At 37.1% G+C, this 21537-nt stretch overlaps 1 protein-coding gene across 2 annotated transcripts in view; it reads right to left on the bottom strand.

Moving 5' to 3' along the window:
• Positions 1–21537, bottom strand: part of ttll5 (tubulin tyrosine ligase-like family, member 5) — a 123163-nt gene that overhangs the window by 83494 nt on the left and 18132 nt on the right. For both annotated transcript variants that reach the window (XM_051133351.1, XM_051133352.1), the window contains exons 13-15: positions 6776–6857; positions 3397–3458; positions 948–1039 (exon numbers count right to left, since the gene is read on the bottom strand). In XM_051133351.1, the coding sequence (XP_050989308.1) occupies positions 948–1039; positions 3397–3458; positions 6776–6857 (236 nt within the window). The remainder of the gene's footprint in view (positions 1–947; positions 1040–3396; positions 3459–6775; positions 6858–21537) is intronic.

Raw genomic sequence — 21537 nt, 5'->3', positions numbered from 1 at the left:
ATTGCTACAAATATACCCCAGCGACTTAAGACTGGTTTTGTGAAAATCAGTTTTGTCACAAAACCAGTCATAAGTAGCACAGGTATATTTGTAGCAACAGCCAACAATACATTGTATGCATCAAAAAATATTGATTTTTCTTTTATGACAAAAATCATTAGAATATTAAATAAGGATCATGTTCCATGAAGATATTTTGTACATTCCCTACCATACATATATCAAAACTTAATTTTTGATTAGTAATATGCATTGCTAAGATCTTCACTTGGACAACTTTAAAGGCGATTTTCTATATGTTTCGATTTTTTTGCATTTTCAGGTTCCAGATTTTCGAAAGGTTGCATTTCAGCCAAATATTGTCCTGTCCTAACAAACCATACATCAATTGAAAGCTTATTTATTCACTTTTTTTAGATGATGTATAAATCTCAATTTAAAAATTTACCCTTATGGCTGGTTTTGAAAGAAAGAAAGAAAGAAAGAAAGAAAGAAAGAAAGAATAAAAATATTTATCCAAGACATTTGGTAAACGTTTCAGCTTTCTGATCAAATCTTTTACCAAATCACTTAACACATGTAAGCAATTTGGTAAAACATTTTAACCAAAGCTGAAGGTCCAAAACACATTCATCTGGATCCAAGAGACAAAACTGTTCTTCATAATCACTTAAGTCTGTCTGGGCCCCTGCAGATCAGCTTGCTATCATCAAGTTTTTATCATCTTTAGAAAGTTATAATCATAGATAGTAAGCACACAGTGATGGAGACTATTCTAATTACATTAGAGTGTCCTGTCCTAATAGAAACATGAAGGGTTTTCTTCTCATTATTCTTATTATAAAAAAAACAAAAAAAAAAAAAAAACACTATAAGGTTGTTATCATGATTGTTCATCATGTGTATCCGAGCAAGTAAACAGGGTCAATAATTGTAGGCATTTTTACCTGAGATTTCTGGGTAGGATTCTTCATTCTTGAATCAAACCCGGCTCTATCAGGACGCGCTTGTCGTAATAATGGATCCTGACACACAAAACCTAAGCACAAGAAACAGTTGCTGTTCAGACAAGAGTGCTCTTTGACAATGATTTATACAAGTTATTCATATTCAGCTTATTTCTATCCATTCAGCTGTGTAATGAAATGTGTAGCAAACCAAATACTGATCAGACAGTCAGAAATTCTACAATAGTAGATGTTATACAGTTCTGCTTAAAAAAAAAAAAAAGTTAGATTTTTTAAAATACTTTTCTTCAGCAAGGTGTTACATTGTTTTACAATAGATTCGTATTTCAAATAAATGCTGTTCTTAAAACTTTGTTTCTATTTAAAAATTTAGAATAAAGATGCTGCATTGTGGTTTCCGCACTTTCATTAAACAGCACGACCATTTTCAACCCTAAATGGAACGTTTGTTGAGCAGCAAATCTGCGTATTAGAATGATTTCTGAAGGATCACGTGACACTGAAGACTGGAGTAATGATGCTGAAAATGCAGCTTTGATCACAGCAATCAATTACATTTTACAATATATTCCCACAGAAAATACATATTGTAAATTGTATTAACATTTCACAATATTACTGTTTTTAATGTATTTTTGATCAAATAATTGCAGTCCCGGTGAGTAGAAGAGAGATCTTTCATAAACATTTAAAAAAAAAAATCGTAGAAACCCCAAACTTTTGAACAGTAGTGATGTGGTCAGAAGCACTGATTAACAAATTTACGATTTATTACACATCACATGACGGCTCTGTTCCAAAACTTTCTCAGCTGCCTTGCATCAATGCTGCCCAAATAATTATTTAGCTGTTTTTATTACTTGATTTATTACTTAATTTATTCCTCATAACATCATATTAGAGCCATAAAAATACCATACACATTAACAACAACACAATTTTAAATGAACGAAAACACCACACAGATATTAGTGTAACTAAATAACTTATGATCCGAACCAAAATCCTCACTTTTTACAAAGAATGACTGAATAGTCTTGAGCTGATCAGTTCTACTGTGGCAAGACACCCAAAAATGATGTCAAGCGATCATCAGAAATGCGGATTACACAGACGCTGCCATAAAAATGAAGGAGATAAAATACGGCATGCGATCAACAACCGTCGTTGTACAGAGATCAATCATTACAGTCAGCGTTCCCTTCTCTGGCGTCAGATTTGCGAGCTTTTTGGAGTGGTGACAGCCTATTGCATAAGCATAACAAAACTTTGCCTTGAGCAATCATTATTTTCATGAGCGCTGCAGAGGTATTTTCTCCAGCCAAACTGTGACAGTTCAATGACTCATGCAAGCGTCTAATGTTCTGCTGACAGTTCCTTCATGTAAGTCATTTTATGCTAATGAACAGGGCCTGCGGGTAACTCTTTAACACTGTGTTTCTGATGCACAGCACTTCACTGCTTTTTAGGCACATCACATTTGATCAGCACACAGTTTGCAGGGATGGAAGAACGTGACACAAAACCACCAGCAGGCAACAATGCCCTATTAGTGGTTTGCGAGCAATATGGATTTAGTGGGAGAGACAGGAGACGCCCAGTGTGACCTACGAAATAAACATTTGATTTTTTCCAGATTCTGTGCTTTCTGCTTTTTTTCATGTTTGTCGATTCTGTGTTTTATGGTGTAAATTCAAATTTAAATTCACTGGATTTCAATGTAATCAAATTAAATTTGAACATTTTTGTCAAAGTGCTGCACAAAAGAGGTTTAGTTTTAATTAAAACAAGGATGAAAATTTGTGGTATTTCTTTAAAATTTGTTTTAAAAACAGCATTATTATTATTATTGTTATTATTACCTTGAGAAATACATTCATCTGTACAACAGTAATATATTTGTGTCATAATTTCTTAGTTTTATTCATAGCTTTCAAGTTTTATTCATCATTTCACAATTGATTGCTTGAGATGTTTGCCCATACACCACAGTTTTATTTGTTAACCCAGCATTTATTTTGGCAGGTTGATGTGAAGATCTTCAATATTCGATAATGATAAAATGGAGACCATGTGTTCATGTCCTCATATAGTGAGAAGCAAACGAGCATTTAATTTAATTTAGTGTACAGCCCTACATTGTATTTATTCATCCAAATTTTTGCATTTGCGTCTGCATTTTCCACAAACCTTCGTGTATGGGAGTAAAGCACAACACGCCTTCTTTTTAACCGGTCATTACTCTAGACTAAACAAATGTGACCCACATGACAAAAGCCACGGCCACAGTAACCTGCAGTTATGGCTGTTCTGTGGTTGAAAATATGACCATACATGCGCATTTACAACATGAGACTGAGGTGAAGTGGTGGAGGACTGGTTAGGGTTACGACTGAGACTCTAAGCCTGGGAAAAAATATAAACTTACCCACAAGAGAAAACATATCAGATATCATGCTGGCCTTTATCTTTAAATCAAGAGGAGCATCACTAGAAATACAAAAAAAAGAGAAAAAAGCATTAGTGCACTGTTATACTAACCTTGTGGGCCAATAAACTCTTCTGATTTACAAGCCTTTAAAAGAAACATAATATAGCGTACACTGTAACACAATTATTTTCTTTCTTCCGTGAAACACAACACATGTCCAAGCTGCTCATTTCCATCCAATGAAACCGAACAGTGATTTATACTGTCAAGCTATGCAAATCATCATAATCTGACTCATGCACTATATTTCACTTATGACAGTCAAATCTCAAAGCAGCTTAACCCTATGCATTGAATACAGTCACTTTCATTATTACATCTCTTTTGAAAGGGCAAATTCACCCACAAATAAAAATTCTGATATTCTGAAAAAAAATTTGTCCACACACTGAAATTTTTGGGGGCCAAAGCATGCCAGATCTACACGCTAAATGATTTACCTCTGCTGGAAGCATTCAATGACACTTATAAAACAGATGGTTTCGGTCCTTGAATCTGATTGGTTGATCTGCGTTCGAAGCTGTTGTAAATGACTCTACAAACACTACACTTTTGTGTGTTGCTTGACAACCACTTTGTTGCAGCCACAACTGTTTCTGAGGAACTACAATGTTTGGTGGAAAAATACTGTTATTTATTAATATCATCAATATCACTTTTTTTGCGTTGTTTCATTTTGTGAAACCTTACTACATATATGAAATAACCGTTTTATAAAAGCAATAAGCCCTGAGAAGCTGTGGTTTACAGTGAATTTATAACAGCTACGGGGTTATAAATTAGCTGTTATAAATTCACTGTAAACCACAGCTTCACAGGGCTTATTGCTTTATCACACTTGATAGTGAACACAAATGTGAAGATGTTTCAACTTTTCCATTCTTGACCCCAAACCAATGCTGTGTGTGCTGTTTTTAGCAGCACCACACAAATGTTTATGAGCATGTTGACAAGTGCACTTAATGGCAGGCCTGAGTTTGACTCAAGTCTTCATGAGGAACTTCCCTCTAATTGGACAAATTATCTATAAGGATTTGTTTAACACAGAAACAACTAAGAGTGACTTGTCCATTTAAGTTTTCTTGTTTTTTGTCCAAAATGCTGAACCAAAAATGATGCAAATGAGTTTGAACTGTCCTTTTTTATGAAAATCGTTTGTAGTTTTTCTGCATTTCATCTCCAAACTAGGAGATGGAGTATTTGGCTTTTGAAAACTCTTTTTTATCTTGTTGAACTTGCTGATGGGCTGCTTGACGTAATTGTTTACAGTAGGCCAAGCACTGCAGCGATCAGTCAGCTTTCAAGTGATGTAAGCTATTGACAGTCTTTAGTTGATCACTTTTGGAGCATCTGAATATCACTGCTGAGCAACTTGACAAGATGGATGTTGTTCTTGACCTTAAAACATAGGCTCCCACCATCCAGGATGTCCATTACTAGTTCGTCAGTGGTGAAAGAGAGCTGCTTTGGAAAACTCTTCACTTAATGGCTTTTACCAGTCTTTATGCAACTATTGGCATGGAACCGCAGGTTGGTTTTCCAACGCTTCACCTTCCAAGAAGTCGACGATGACTGGGTCTGTTCGGTATGTTCACAGACTAAGGGGAATCGTACTTAACGTTCCTCGCCTTCTTCATGCCATTTAAGATGATCGCCATATCCATGAGGAGCTGACCTTTGCATTCTCTGCTTTTTCCTGCTTTCCTTGTTGGCTAGTATACGTCTGTTGAAGATCAGGGCCATTTAATCTGTCACATATCGTGATCAGATAGTAGATCTTTGAATTTTTGCTTCTGTATGTCACTCCTGCGTAAACCAGTCTGGTAACATACTCAAATCATTTGTTGCCTCACTTGCAAGATCTTAATGCAGTGCATCAAAGCTTCTGATCCAGTAGTCTGGACAGGTCTAGACCTGACAACTTCCAGTTGGGTAGATCTTCCAAATCACCTGTAACGGGAAATCCTTCCACTCATCTGTGTTATGCTTTAAAACAGACTTTCCTTGGAGGTTTCAATTTGATCCCACCACTTAAGATAGATGCCGTGGTGTAGATCAGCCGGTTAAGCTCCGTATGGTTCATAAGGAATGCCAGAGATGTTCGATACACCATACTGAATTTTACGCAGATGAAAAAGAGGCTTTGAGGGATAGACTTAGAGTCTTTACAATGGCATGCACTGTATAAAAGTCCTGGATTGTGTGTAACTTTCAAAACTCACAAGTTTCAAAACTGTTTTATGGAAGTTTTATGATGCTGTGGATGTTTTATCAGCTGAACAATTGGCAATCCATTGAAAAGACTGTTCATTCTGTATCATTTTCATTCTTGTCAAAACTAAACGTAGCGTAAGATCAGATTTTGACTAGGGCCATATTAACAGTTCATATTTGTTCACCTAGCTGTTTTCATGGCTGACTTTCATGGCATTTGCCTATAATTCCTTGTCTGAACGGCAATAGGTGATGGGAATTTACAAGAACAAATAGGCTCATTTTCCAACTCCCCTAGAGTTAAACAGTTGAGTTTTACCATTTTCGAATCCATTCAGCCAATCTCCGGGTCTGGCGATAGCACTTTTAGCGTAGCTTAGCATAGATCATTGAATCAGATTAGGCTGTTAGCATCTTGCTCAAAAATGACCGATATGGCTAGGAACTATACTCTTATTCCGGTGTGATAATGAAGGAACTTTTCTGCTGTACCATGGATGCAGCAGGCGCTATGATATAACGCAGCGCCTGAAAATAGTCTCCCTGTGCAAGCAGGTGGTCACATTGGTTATGTTGACGGAAATTAGCCTATTTTCAATATCATTGCGCCTGCTCCATCCATGGTACGGCAGCAAAGTTCCTTGATTATTAAGCCGGAATGAGAGTATAGTTCCTAGCCATATCAGCCTAGAAAATCGCAACATTTCATTTTCCGCTGTTCTTAGCACACGATGTAACTACAGAAGAGTCAAGATTTAAATAGGAAAAATATCGAAACTTTTTGGTCATTTTTGATCGAGACGCTAACGGTCTAATCTGATTCAATGATCTATGCTAAAAGTGCTACCGCCAGACCCGGAGATCGGCTGAATGGATTCGAAAACGGTAAAACTCAACTATTTAACTCTAGGGGAGTTGGAAAATGAGTTGAAAATATTTAAAAAAAAAAAGTGGAGTGTTCCTTTAACATGTGCAACACAATGATCTCAAACTGAATTTGTCAGTATAACAAAGGCAAAACAAACACCCAAAACTTGGTAAGAAGTTGTTATTGTACACATCACATGAAAAATGGAAAAATCAATGTGTGTGTGTCGCTCACCATGCCAATGAGGGAGAGAGGTTCACTTCCAAGAGCCACGGTTTGAGGTTGGAATCAATGAGAACGTCAAAACCGTACAGTTCTGCGAATTGAGACACACACGCGCACACACACACACACACAGAGTGAGACGGGTGAATGGGAGGACACACACCATACAGAGACAGCCAGCGCTAATGAGGGCTGTCTGTGAATGTAAATGAACAGATTAAAGCAGTAATGGAACAAGAAAAGGCCCCAAACACACTGACAGGCTTGGGGAGTGAAAATCTCTTCAAAATACAGAAGTAAATATGGATAACTATGGATACTGTGATCTGTAGCATGACATATACATTATCTGTCACTGCATTAGCAGCTAGTTTAATTGAGATGCTATGCAGATGTGTGTTGGTCACTACCTGATTTTTTTGTTGGTGAACTATATATACTGTGATTGTGACTTCTGTAAATAACTGAGCTCTGTAAACACAACACCAAACACTCGGAACAGGAGAGATTTTTACAGCCATATTTAACTAGATTGTAGGTCTGTGATTTAAGAAACAGATGAAGTTGAATATTACTGTCAATACTAGGAAGTAGCATCATACGATTCTGAGAGCCACATCTGTTTTATGAATTATTAAAAGGACATTTCTTCCTCAATTATTAGTTCTGTTCCAAATCTCTGTGAGCTGCGTTCCTGTCTACAGTCCACATAAGCATCCTTAAAGGGGTCATCAGATGCCCATTTTTCACAAGTTGATATGATTCGTTAGGGTCTTAGGCTGATGATACACGAAGCAACTTTCTAAGCAATGTTGCTTGGGCACTTTACCACTGAGAATCGGTAACACCAAAAAGAAGCTGAGAATGGCTTGATTTGAAAAAGGGGACATTACTTATAAAGATTAAAAGAAAATACCACTGGGTGGATTTTTATCATTATAGTGTGGTTGTGTACACACACTGCCAACACACATTTATGTTCAAACAACACGTAGTTAAAAAGTTAGTTTTGCATCCAATGATTTAACTCAAACGTAACCCAAATAAGAGATTTATAACACTACACACAAACACATATATAGTGCTCCACAGTGCACTGACTTGACTAATAATTGTTTTCAACACAAAATAAAAATATACACACACAAAAGCGGATGACAGTTTTATTAGACTTCATCAAATTATTTTCATCAATACTGGATGTGACTAGAATTTAATTGTATTTGTAATCTGTCAATTTGCATTTGCTCTTGGGGGAAAACACTCTGCATAAAAAAAGACATTATTTAACCCTTAAATGCTTGGGTCTTTAGCCACCTAGGATGTCATTCTCTACCCTCTCCCTCCTTCATTTTTAAAAGTTAGACATCAACTTCCCTAGTATTCCTCAATCTATTAATTGTAAACAATATAACAAGAAAAAATAATAAAATATAACAGAATGTCTTTTTTCTGATTATTTTTTAGAGACCCGAGGTGTGTATTAGTGCAAGTATATTTTTCTGTGCAAAAATATTCAAATATCTGATGACTAAATACATGCAATTCACCTTTATTCATCGAGGTGGCACTGTGTAATAGACAATAATGACATGATATTGTACTCGGAATTACAGCAGGCATAAAGCAAAAGAATATCATCATCAGCAAAAATGTAACTGGTTTGAATGGCTTTACTGCAGAGCAACTGCTGCTTACCATAAAATATAAATGTAACTGTCATTTGATGATGGATGTGGTGAATAAGCTGCCAGCGATCAAACTATTGATTTTGAAGTCACTGAAAACGTGACTGAAGTTTTGCGAATATGGCTGAGATTGCGAATATGAGCCAGATGCTGAATGTACTGTGGAAGGTAATGAAATATGCTTTATTGTAATCCTCTGTAATTGTTCTTAAAATATCAAGAAAGTTTTTTGCTATTGCAGCAGTTAGAGATCTATCCATGCTGTATATATAGGTCGGGGTCGCTAAAGACCCGAAAACGTAATAGTGATTGGCATTTAAGGGTTAAATAGAATAGCTACTGTTACAAAGTACACACAGTAAAAGTACAGTGACCACTCACTGCTTTTTACTAAATGAACACAAAACAGACATTTAAAAATCTTATGTATTTAAAGGTATTAAAGGTACCAAAAAAAAAAAAAAAAAAAGTTTGCATTTACACTCCAATGCTTACTGCACAGATCTATTCTTACATACAGTATCAGGTTTCCCCCCCTTTTTTTTAATCCCATCCATTGCCATGGTCATCACTGTAAATCACTGCATTTTCGGATGTAATTCTGCATTTAAATATGGCTGTCAGTCAAGAAAATTTGCAGTGTGTACACTCTCTCTCTCTCTCAAAAAAAAGGTACAAGAGCAGTACATTTGTACTAAAATGCACCATTTAGGTACTAATATGAACTTTTAACATCCTAATATGCTGTTATGATCACTGTCTTGTGCCTCTCTGTTTTGTGTTCAAGGATTTTTATGTTGACGTGTTTCCTGTGTTTAGTTTAAGTCCCCCTTGTTCCTTAGCCTACCTTGTTTGTTTTCATAGTTACCCCTAATTAATTGTCTTGACAAATCATTAGCTCCACCCCCCGTTAACCTGTTTATATACAGTATATCCCTGTATTTGCCTTGTTTAGTGTCTAGTAGTCATTGTTGCTTCCCTCTAGATGCTACTGTCATGTTTCCCTGGTCTTTGTTCCTGTTCTGTGTTCCTGATTGACTTGTGTTTGTTTCTTTACTTAATTATTAAATCGTGCTTGGAAGTAGATCCGTCTCATCTCATCCTTATTTGACCCATCGTTACATATACTATTTTTCTTTGTAAAAGTACAATGGTACAGCCCCAGTGGCAGGTTTTTTTTTTATGAATAGCACGAAAAAGAAAATAATTTATCAACATTATGAATGATCCAGGCAAAACCCAGACAAAAGAGCGCTTTATGACCAGTCACCTCAATTAGCTGTCAGTCACTTCAGTGTGATTTTACTGAGCTCTGAACTCTTTCAAAAACACCTGTTATCAATGAAGTTGTCTATCCACTTTATTTTCCCTGTAAGAGCGGACACAGCCATTTGCAAGTTTAATGTGTCTGGCTTCCGGTGTCATCCGCTTCCAGTTATTATTAGCTGTACAAAACAACTCCTTTTGCTGTTTGACAATACAAACTGGTGTGTCTTACCATATTATTTTAATGGATTGTCTTAAAGGGCACCTATTATGCAAAATCCACTTTTAGAAGGTGTTTGGACAGAAATGTGTGTTGGAATTCCGCGTACACAGCCATTTTAGAATGCTAAAAATACATTAAGTCATTTTGTTAATCTTCATAAAATCAAACTAGGCTCAAAAAACAAGCACTTAGGAGCCTGTCTGCAAAATGACATCATATTTCGGTAGCCCCGCCCACTGCTATTGACTGACAGGCATGTATTACCATATCCTCACCCATTTTGCCTGTGTGCGATCAGAAAGCAGTGTCCTGTCAGGAACACCCTTGCTCTGTTTCATGATCATAAAACATTCAGGGATGTTAGTGTTTCTGCTGTCTGTTGAAGCTTTTTAGAGTTTTACTAAATTGTCTGTAAGTCTATGCACAACTAGGGCTGGGCGATATATCGAATATTAGCAATAATATCACAATAATTTTGATGACGATGTAAAATTTGAAAATATTGTGAATAACGATTATTTCAAATTCCCCCTTCTCCCAAAACAGCTTATACTACTGTTTCAGCTATTAAAATAGTTCAGTTTTGTTTTTGTTTTTTAAAGTAACGGCCAAGCGGCAAGTGGAAGACTGATCATAGTCTGTTTGATCAATTTTGCCTTCTGAAATCATCATGACTTGCCTAAAATAAAATCTATAGATACAGGCCTAAAAGAGTTCAAGTATAAAACAATGTTGGTTTCAATGTGAAACTAAGATAAATATGCGCTATTAGGCGCATATCCAATCGTGTGCGGAGAGTTGAAGCTAAAGCCAATTTGCAGGGCATGGAGGTGCCAGCGCGTGCACTTGGAGTTTCTTTTGTGGAAACAATTTCAAATATTTCTTAATTTTTGCTCACAAAGGTATAAGGAATACATCATTCGGAACTGTAAAGGGCATACTTTTTTATGTGCCCTCACAATATCAATAAAACGTTGCAAACGGTGCTTTTATAAAATAAAGAAAACAAACATGATGTGTTTTCTGTTGTCTCATGAGCGCTTCACAAAAATGAACCGAAACTCAGCAAATACATACCTCACAAACATAAGTATATCTATAGAAAGCTTGAAAATATAACTTAACGAAATAAAACAAACTGTTTCATTATGTAATCTGTAAAGATGCATTTCTCTCTAAAGGCGCATCCAAAGAGGAGATAGCGAGTCAGGATCAGCAACTTCATCCTTGCGACAATAGAAAACACTAGTTGATTAATAATTCAAATATCTTCTTACTATTTCCCCCCGGCACATTCATGGTAATTACTTTTGCAGGTGCTTTGTGGCAAGTTTCAGCCTATTGCGTTCATTTGAACGCGGGGCGATTCCAGCACCGCGACGCTCGCGTCTGGTGCAGACACGGTGTGACTTTTTTTAACGAGTTATTTTACAGCCCTGCTTTTTTTTAAATGTTTTTATGAAATCTCTGTATTGATCTTATTGTATTATTTACTGCGACGTGAGCCACAAATTAAAGCTTGGCGAGTCGCATGAGGCTCGCAAGCTGTGCAATTAGTAACACTGTAATAGAGAAACATAGGCTATGGCAATTTGGAATTACTATTAAGAATTTCATTGTTCTTAGGTAAAAACTTGGAAAAATACTTATCCCAGTGTAATTATTTCCCCCAGTTACACAGTTTAAATTGTGAATTGCATGCACTAAAAAATAATTACTGGAGTATGCCATTTACTGTAGTCTGCTGCCTTTTATTTAACAGAGTGTCTTTTTGCACAAAGTGCAAAAAGGGCACCTTGTTGGCAGTTTGCTGACATTACCTCTGCCTGCTGGTGTAACAACATTACAAAAGACAGTGGTTAAATAACATTTCCAGTGGCGTAAATGATAATGCGCGTAGCATATTGTTTTTGCCACAAGAGCCCCCAGTGCGGCCGCCTTTTGCCGAAATCTTCTTCTCCCTTTTCACATCTCATATCACAACAGAAAAGCATTTGCAGAAAGGAGTTAATTTATATGGGCCAAGGGGAATGGATTTGAGAAAGAAGTAGCGTGGAATTTAAGGCTGTAGCTAAATGGAGTTTCATCTACTAGGGCAGTCCTCATGTATTTGCTGAATTAGAGATGGTGAAAGTGGGTGGGTCCAATATCATTGGTCTTCAAAAGTGGGTGGGTCCTGTCCCACCCACATACAACTCTTGGTAAGAAACTGTGTATTGTATTGTGTAAAATACTGGTCCTCTCACACTCGCTCATGTTGCTTCTCCTCTCTGTTTATTACTATACGCAAAAAAGAAACGTCTAGGCTCTGCCCCCGTTCTGGAATTGCAGCTCATTTTCATGTAACCCCTGAAACAGCACTTTTTAGACCTGCCCCAAAAAAGACACTTTTCAACACGTCATAATAAACGATCTGTATTGTATTTGGATCTGAAACTTCACAGGCACATTCAAGAAAGCCATAAGATTAATATTATATCTTGTAAAAAGGGGCATAATAGGTGTCCTTTAATTATAAAGACACAAACAGTTTTACTGTTTACTGCACTTTGTTATTCTTCTTGTTATTTCCCTACTGCAGCTTATGAAGCACAAGTCTCACACATTCACAGAAAACAGCTTCTTCAGCATTAAAAAATAAGGTGGATACTGCACAGTGAAACTCTTACTTAGCTAGTGTTTACACTTTGTTGGTTATAATGAATGGATTTATGGATTTAAAATGAAAAAAAAAATGTTCGACACTGGTTAACATGTTGTAAATAGAAACGTCTGATATTCACATAAACACACAGAGACGTTTGAAAGCAACGCCTACCAGCTGTCATGAAATGAAAGAAGGGAGTGAAATTGGCTCCCTGTCTTTGTGAGTAATACTTTTAACATTGTCATAATATACACAATATTCCCTAATTTTATACTGTCACACATATATCACAACAATGCTGCTATTATTCAATGTAATGCCCAACACATGAAGATGGCATTGCTTTGCGCCTTTGGAACAGCCTTCTATTGGACACATGTCTGAAATGTTGCCTACATAGGCAATTCACTGTGTTTTGGAACAGAGCCTATATGTGACTCTAAATGCCCTGTGGTATAAAGCAGGTCTTTATCAAATGCTTTCCTGTGGCTATTCTACACTCACCTATCACCTTCAGACACTGACACAAGAGAGACAGTGTCTGAATGTTTGTGCTGTGTGCTCGTGCTCTTGTGTAAACAGAGCTGTTTTAGAGAGTGAGGCCACGCTGTGCTGATACTCACTATAAGCCTGTGTCCACCTTTATACTACATTTCATGGCATCGCTGATCTGGTTCCCAAAGGGATCAACAATTGATTCTACCACTCCACTTCACCTGTATCCAATTATGGCCTATCTTTATTTTGCCTCTAAAAAATAACAACACTATTTTTACTGTTTTTCTATTAACTATCCATTTAAGAGCTCAGGAGTTATTAAAGGTTTAAAAACAACCACTGATTCATAGGCATTTGCTATTATTTTTTTTCCCTTCATAAACCATCTGCCAGTTCCAGTTCACCACTGATCCCGTGCAATTATTTAAGACAGATCCCAGACCAGATTATGTCACGTATGAATATTTTGTAAACCTGCTATGCATGGTATACTGCAATCCATTTATTTGTAAACAGGTAGAATTTCAAAGTAAGGGCATCTGTACTTGGTTATTCAATTGCTGAAGACGTCACTCATTCACTCATTCATCACCTGACTGGATTCAGCATAACCACATCCAGATGATCTATAATATGTTTTTACCTGTCTCTACATGTACATAAATAAAATGTGACAATGACCTGCATGCATCATTGGCACAATGACTGTCTGACAAGCCTCAAATCAACTGTGTTTTCTGAGTCAGTGTCGGCTGCAAAAATGAAGCTAGCGATGCCGACTCACCATCTCTACAGTATAGTGGCATCTTTCACAGGGATTACATATCTATACAGTTTTTGTTGTAGATATGAAATGGCTCTTTTAAAAAAGTAGACATTTCAAGCTTTCTATAGATATATTGCTCATGTCTGTGCGGCAAGTAGCCAATACACTGAGTTTCAGTTCATTTTTGTGATATGCTCCAGTTCATGGAGACAGAGATGGCAGAAAGAGAATCCTGTTTGAATTATTTATTTTACAAAAGCACAACATTTTGTTGATATTGTGAGTGCACACATATAAAAGTAAGTGCGCTAATAATTTCCACACACAAACACGGTCGATATTCGCAAATTTAGGGACTGTCTCATAAGTGATATATATATATATATATATATGACATTGGTATACACTTTTCTAACTTAAACAGCATTTGAAGAGAATGAATTATAGTCATGAAGCCAACTGTAAAGGTGTCAGTTATGAATTAACTGTAACTCACGTTAATATTATTTTTTTCTGTCATACAATCATCATACAAAATGCATGTTATTGTTTATTTAGTACTGATCTGAATAAGATATTTCACATAAAAGACATTTACATATAGTCCACAAGAGAAAATAATAGTTGAATTTATAAAAATGATCCCGTTTAAAAGTTTACATACTGTGCGCAAACACAAACAGTAATGCAAGACTTGCAATTGCATTTGGATTTAGGTCACAATTTATGCGTCCACATAATTTGTGGATAAAAATCTGTACAATTTGCAAATTCCTTCTGAAAAAAGTCAGAAATATCCTGCCATACGGTTGTGTAAATTTGCTATTACATCATGTTATTATGATAAGCCATATTTGAGGTCAATGAATGACAGGCGAACATTTGAATTTTCTGCTGTATGCTCAATGATCTGTCCATCACAGTCACAGACCCTTCTTTTTTTCTTCCAAATAACTAACTAATAAAATTTTTGTTGATTTAGCCTTTTAATCAACTAACATTTAGTTGACTATGAAGGGGCAGCTCTAATGGCAATATCCATAATCATTTTAGTTTAATTGTGCAAGGGCATTTTTTGCCCCTGTATCTTGAATTGGGGGGGCATTTTGTTCACTTCGGTGGCATTTGCGCCCCCGAGCACCCATTAATTTTTGCCCCTGCCTACGAGCCCCGCTAATAAATCCAGCAACTGTCTGTGTAGGCAGCAGAATTGCTTGAACAGCACTACAAAAGAGTACATCTTTCTTTAATCAGCTCTAAACACACAACACGAGCTGAAAGACGGGGCGAGTGGCCCATGCTAATTACTCAAGATGTGCAAAAGCACCCTTTCACATCGTGAGCACACATACAAACACAAACAGCACGCTCCGTACGCATTTACGCTGCACTACACGCAGCGAGGAGCCAACAGCCCATGTGCAATGCATTTTCCCCCAATTAGGAGCAGACACCGGTCCTGCCCGCACCTCAGCCCTCACAGGCCGTCTCGCTCTCTCCGTCTCTCTGCTCTCGGCTTTTGTGGCTCTTTAATGTGTGCTGGGAGGGCCCATTAACATCACCGCAAAATATTCGCTGTGAGGAGAATAAATAAGCACCAACAAGGGAAGATCAAAGGCGGGCGTTATTACGAGCCGTTGGGCTCTGGAATCGAGAAAACAAGCCCAAACCAAACTCACCACAACAACAATAACAAGGCCGTAACGTATCATCTCACTGGGTGTCTCCTGCATCTGCTGTGTCACTTGACAGCGTTGCATCACTGCAGAAATGAATCGTATTCCTGCTGGTTTTGGGTGTCTTTTCATAAACAATATAACAGAGGGTGGAGCGGCTTGAACGAACTCACTGATGAAATATAACTTCACTCCTAAGCTTAGAGACAATTTAGCCATGATCACAGCACAGCAGAGAACCGCATGTCACTTCAGCCACGGAAACTGGGAGACTTTTACCATTTTTTTTTTGTTTTGTTTCGCTTTTTTTTTTTTATCTCATTTTATGTTCCAATATTAAAGGAACAGTTCACCCAAAAATATGAAAATCACACTGCACACTCGTATACTGTTGTTGTTTTCCACAAAAAAGAAACTTGAAGAATCTCCGCGCTCTTTTCCACATGACAAGAGTTCATAGTGATTACTTCAAAAAGTAAAAAGTAATGTGAGTTTGTGGATTTTTCTCCTATTTTATAGGATTGTCTTATCCATGAAGAACTCGTGATCCAGGGTGAAACCATCTATGTGCTGCGAGCACACCTTAAAATGCCACCTACGTAGGCAGTGCACTAGGGTTTGGAACAAAGTCTTTGAAAACAAATATGTTGGTCATTACTGTAATTGCAGGGAAAAAAAGAAAAAAAAAAAAAACATTTCGGTGGTTGTGGTCACATGGATAAATTCAGGTTTTAAAATTCAAGGAAAACAGCAGAATATGTTTATCCAAAAATACGGGAATGGGATTTTCTAGACGTCCACTTTTGCTAATGGTTCTTGAGCATTTTTATTTTTCTCTTGATGTGGACAAAGCACCACACTAAAATACTCTGATAATGACTTATGCACTTCTACAGCAAAGTATGTTTCAAGAAAGTCTGGCATTTACTACTCACAATACAAATAAATAAATACAGGATAACAATAATTTTTCATCAGTCTTCACCAATATTGGCTCACTGGATCATCTTCAGCCCAAGCCCTACGAATACAGATCAGAAGAAATGCTTCAGTGGGAATTTTTGGTGAAGTAATATGCTTCAAGTACTCATTTCAAGAAAGGATTTTAAATGATTTAATGATTTAAAGAAGCACTCTGTGTAGATTTCGCTGGCTCTTACTTGTTTTCACACATGAAAACAATAAAATACTCTGCTGAAGAAAAGAAGGAAAAAAACAGACTAAGCTGTTCTGCTGGCCGCCCAGCTGAGAGACCAGCTTAATCCATCTAAGACCAGCCAGGTCAGCAGAGACCGGTCTTTGAATTTAGCCGCTGTTAGTCAACTGCATGCAGACCTGCCAATGTTCTTCTAGCATTTAAAACAATTGTGTTTATTAAAAACACTAAACCTCATGACAACACCAATCTATGCAGCTCTATAGAGCATGTGCCACTAGCGTGAGACCGCTGCTTACAGCTCTATTTTAAAATTATGTTTGTCTAAACTCTGAAATGATGTGACATGGCTGACAATACGTAATAAACCAGCGTTTTGGCTCAGCTAACTGAGAATAAAAATGAACATCTCTTCATCAGCAATGCACGCCGTTAATCAATCACAGAAACAGAGTGATGATAAGCAGAACAGGCCGCAAACTCCTTCACACAGCAACCGGACTACATAAACAGACATCCAGACATCAAATGCACCACTTCACATTACAAATCATGTCTAGTTCTTCACACAAAATTGAAATCATACCACACGAACTCAAGTACTGTAAGTCTTTGCTCTACAGTTTTTGCTTGGAAAAGAAATAAACAAGCAAGCAATAAACTAATAGGAGAGCTTTCAGTAGCCGCTGTCACACATTCAGACAAATTTCCATTAAAAAAAAATGTAAATAGTAATGGCATCAACACTGAAATCCATCCGCACATTGCAAGCACTGCAACATCAAGCAAATTCTAACAGTGGATACCCTGCACATTAAAGCTTGTGAATGCCGTTATAATTTGCTTTGACCATTCTGGACTTTATAGAAGTATAAATATCTGATTTATTTGAAAACGCTCCAGTGACAACTTTTTGTACTTTTTTTTTTTTTTTTTTTTTTTCCTGAGAGTGTACTAAGCCATCAAAGAAAGCCAAAAGAAATCTTTGACAATTTATGAAATTTGTCTAAGACCACAAAACTGTAGAGCATGCACTCATATAAAGAAGCATTCAACTGCACTTAAAGACATGAACGGCCATTACACCAATCACACACGCAGCCTAACACACACAAAGAGGCTCATTTATTCACTAGCAAGGGACTGTTTCTGCTTTCCATGTCAGAGGTGAAGAGGGACCAATGAAGCATCATGTTGCAGGAGTTCATTTAAACAGCAGTTGAATAAAGACAAACCCGCTGCTACTTCCCATGCTAACAATGAGGAGCATATTAAAGAGCGGATCAGCCGTGTGGCTCTTATCCAGACGAGATGTAAACCAGGAAAACAATGGGGCTGCTCTCCTGGAGCCAGTGCTAAAGAGCTTTTTCAACACTTTCTCATTTATTAGCCTTGGCATCACTTCATGCTTCTGTTTCCTTGTTTGATTGCTTTATTTATTGGTATGACACAGAGATTTCTCACTGTGATAAAGACAGTAAAGACATGCAGAGTGGGCTGTAGATATGAGGAAAGGATGATTTAAAGGAGAACTGCACTTCCAGAACAACAATTTACAAATAATTTACTCACCCCCTTGTCATCCAAGATGTTCATGTATTTCTGTCTTCAGTCGTGAAGAAATTATGGTTTTTGAGGAAAACATTTCAGGATTTTTCTCCATATAATGGACTTCATCGGTGCCCCGATTTTGACCTTTCAAAATGTAGTTTAAATGCAGCTTCAAAGGATCTGTAAACGATCCCAGCCGAGGAAGAAGGGTCTTATCTAGCGAAATGATCTGTAATTTTTTTAGAAAAATAAAAACGATCACAAATGCGCTTGTAAACGATCCCAGCCAAGAAAGAAGGGTCTTATCTAGCGAAACGATCCCTTATTTTCATAAAAATAATACAATTTATATACTTTTTAATCTCAAACGCTCGTCTTGTCTTTCTCTCCCTGAACTCTGAACTCAAACAAAATACATGTTAAATATTGTCATGTGAAAAGTAGAAAATAACTTGTGTCTCTTGTAAATGCATATTATTTTAAATAATGCAATGTGAAAAGTAAAAAAATATAATAATTTGCATCTTCTGTAATTTGCGTTTACAAGATTTAAGCATTCAAAACTTACAGTATCTCACTTCTGCCAATATGAATCAACGATTTTGATGTCACGTTGCACTTTAAAAGTTTACAAATTTAAACTTAAAAAATTAAATTTTGCACATCTTGGCATTTCCATCCTAAATTTTTTTATGCAATGTTTCAAAATTTGCATAAAAAAGGTGGGCGGAAATATAGCTAGTTTTTATTTTGTTCTGTTAAATTTGCATTGTTACTTGTGATATGAAACAAAGCCTCACCTTTCAAATTCTATTATGACAAAATTCAAACAATAGCTAAATGTGGCTCTTTACTGTGTTGTGATCAATTATCTCTTCTTCTTTACTACTAGTTATAGCACAAAATAAACAATCCACCGAAAATTGGTTCAAATACCAAAAGACATCAATAAAACAGCTTGTGATCAGTAATGTCAAAAATGATCAATTTTCAGCTATAGCAGGATGTGTGTTTAAAATGGCCTTCCAGGAGCAGGACTGGACACCCCAGGAGGACAGATTGATTTTATTGTATTAAACAGGGTCTGTGAGTGCACGGTACTGGCGCTTTATCCGTATCACACTGTATCCATCACATTCCACTGATGCACCTGCATAGGCGGCTCATATTCAGTCACGTGACGCAGTGAAGTGAACCTGGCCTGCCCTGCCTGCTTCCAGTATCCCATCATTCACCGTGAGATGAGGGCATAGACCGGGTGCAGGGTAAAGATATCCTTTTCATGCAGGTGATTGTCCGATAACAGGGCAATCTACAGGGACTGTGTTATCACAGCCTAAACAAGCAACACCTCCTGAGGAAATATTACGTCTACAAACACGTTACAGTGGAATGACAGACCACTAGAGCAGAGAAAGAAAAGGATGAAAAATGAGGCTGAAGTGTTTGAATCTGCACAGGCCCCAGCACAGACAGCGTTTCACAGTCACTGCCTTTTCTGGCAATACATTCATCTTTAAAACAGACATGTATTTTCATTATTCTCTCATCACTTTTTGGTAAACAGAAGATCAAACATGCGTGCTTGATGTCCCAGAACCAGTGAGCTTTGTTGTTGTGCATAAAGCAAGCATGTCTGAGCTTCCATTTACCATATTTGATGTGCTCTACATGTGTGCAATAATCAATGTTTAAATGTGGAAAAAAGCCTAAATTAAATCTGTTCATCATAAAAAGCAATCATTATAATCGTTAGTTTTTAGTAATCAAGAACGCACAATCTGTGCCAACAGCTTTACCAAATGGAACTACAAAAACAATGATCGTTAAGGTTTCCTGAACATTAGCCTGCAAAATGGAAAAAAAGATAAACACAATGTAAAATAAGAAACATTTTAATTGCAGCTCTTGTTTCTAGATGACTAATCAAACAATCTCATCTACATCTCAGATGGCCTGAGGGTGAGTTGTGGTACTCTCGTCAAGAAGAAATTGTTGAATAAAGTCGTTATTTTTGTTTTCTATGCACACAAAAAGTATTCTCGTAGCTTCATAACATTACGCTTGAGCCACTGATGCCACAAGGACTATTTTATTGATGTCCTTACTACCTTTCTGGGCCTTAAATGTGGTAGTACTGTTGCTGTCTATGCAGGGTCAGAAAGCTCTCATATTTCATCAAGAATATATTTTCGCCTCCCAATCATTTTTAGTCATGTTTAAAAAATTCACGGAGTCTGGCCCATCAATGTGTAGGCTCTTCTGTCTTACCAAATCAAATACAACCACATCACATACATTTATCTATGTTAATTATTACAGTTCAGTGTAATACCCCGTATCATGTGCATACACCAACACACACACACACATCTCTCTAGTTGTTTTTGTTGAAAGGAATGTCTATATGCTGTGAAGGTGCTTCTGAAATGAGCGAGGGAGAACTAGCCTTAAAGGGGTCATCGGATGCCCATTTTCCACAAGTTAATTTGATTCTTTAGGGTCTTAATGAAAAGTCTATAATATACTTTGGTTAAAAATTCTCAATGGTAGTGTAAAACAACACCCTTTTTACCTTGTCAAAATGAGCTCTGCAAAAATCATCTCATTTTAATGGATTGTTCCTTTAAATGCAAATGAGCTCTGCTCACCCTACCCCTCTCTCTCTCTCTCTCTCTCTCCACAAAACTTGCTAATTAGCGCGTTATTAGGAAAGGTGATTGCAGAGATTCATTAAAGGGGTCATCGGATGCCCATTTTCCACAAGTTGATATGATTCTTTAGGGTCTTAATGAAAAGTCTATAATATACTTTTGTTAAAAATTCTCAATGGTAGTGTAAAACAACACCCTTTTTACCTTGCCAAAGCTTGCAAAAATCATCCCATTATGGTCGAGGCTGCTTTAAATGCAAATGAGCTCTGCTCGCTCCGCCCCTCTCTCAGAGCTGTGGATTGACGAGCCTGTTTACTTTAGCTGCATTTAGCCGCTAAACTTGCTAACTAGCACATTATTAGGAAAGCCGATCACAAAGATTCATACAAAACCCTTATACTCACTTCTGCTGTAAGTGAAGCTGGATCAAGAATGATTTGTGCGAACATAGCCACATTTATGTAGATCAGGAGGCACATTCCCTTCACAAACAAACGTAATCCACTGCATCTTCAGCGGCTCAGATGTCGGGAGTAAATGATGACCACTATGTTCATTATTACATCCAACAACACAACACCTCAATCGCTCAATCGGAGATATTCTTGTCTAACTTACATCCCTGCTCCGGCATCGAAACAATGGA

Source organism: Labeo rohita, chromosome 17, assembly GCF_022985175.1.
Source record: "Labeo rohita strain BAU-BD-2019 chromosome 17, IGBB_LRoh.1.0, whole genome shotgun sequence".
Taxonomy (NCBI): domain Eukaryota; kingdom Metazoa; phylum Chordata; class Actinopteri; order Cypriniformes; family Cyprinidae; genus Labeo; species Labeo rohita.
The sequence above is the reverse complement of the archived record's forward strand: the minus strand, read 5'-3'. Positions and strand labels throughout refer to the sequence as shown.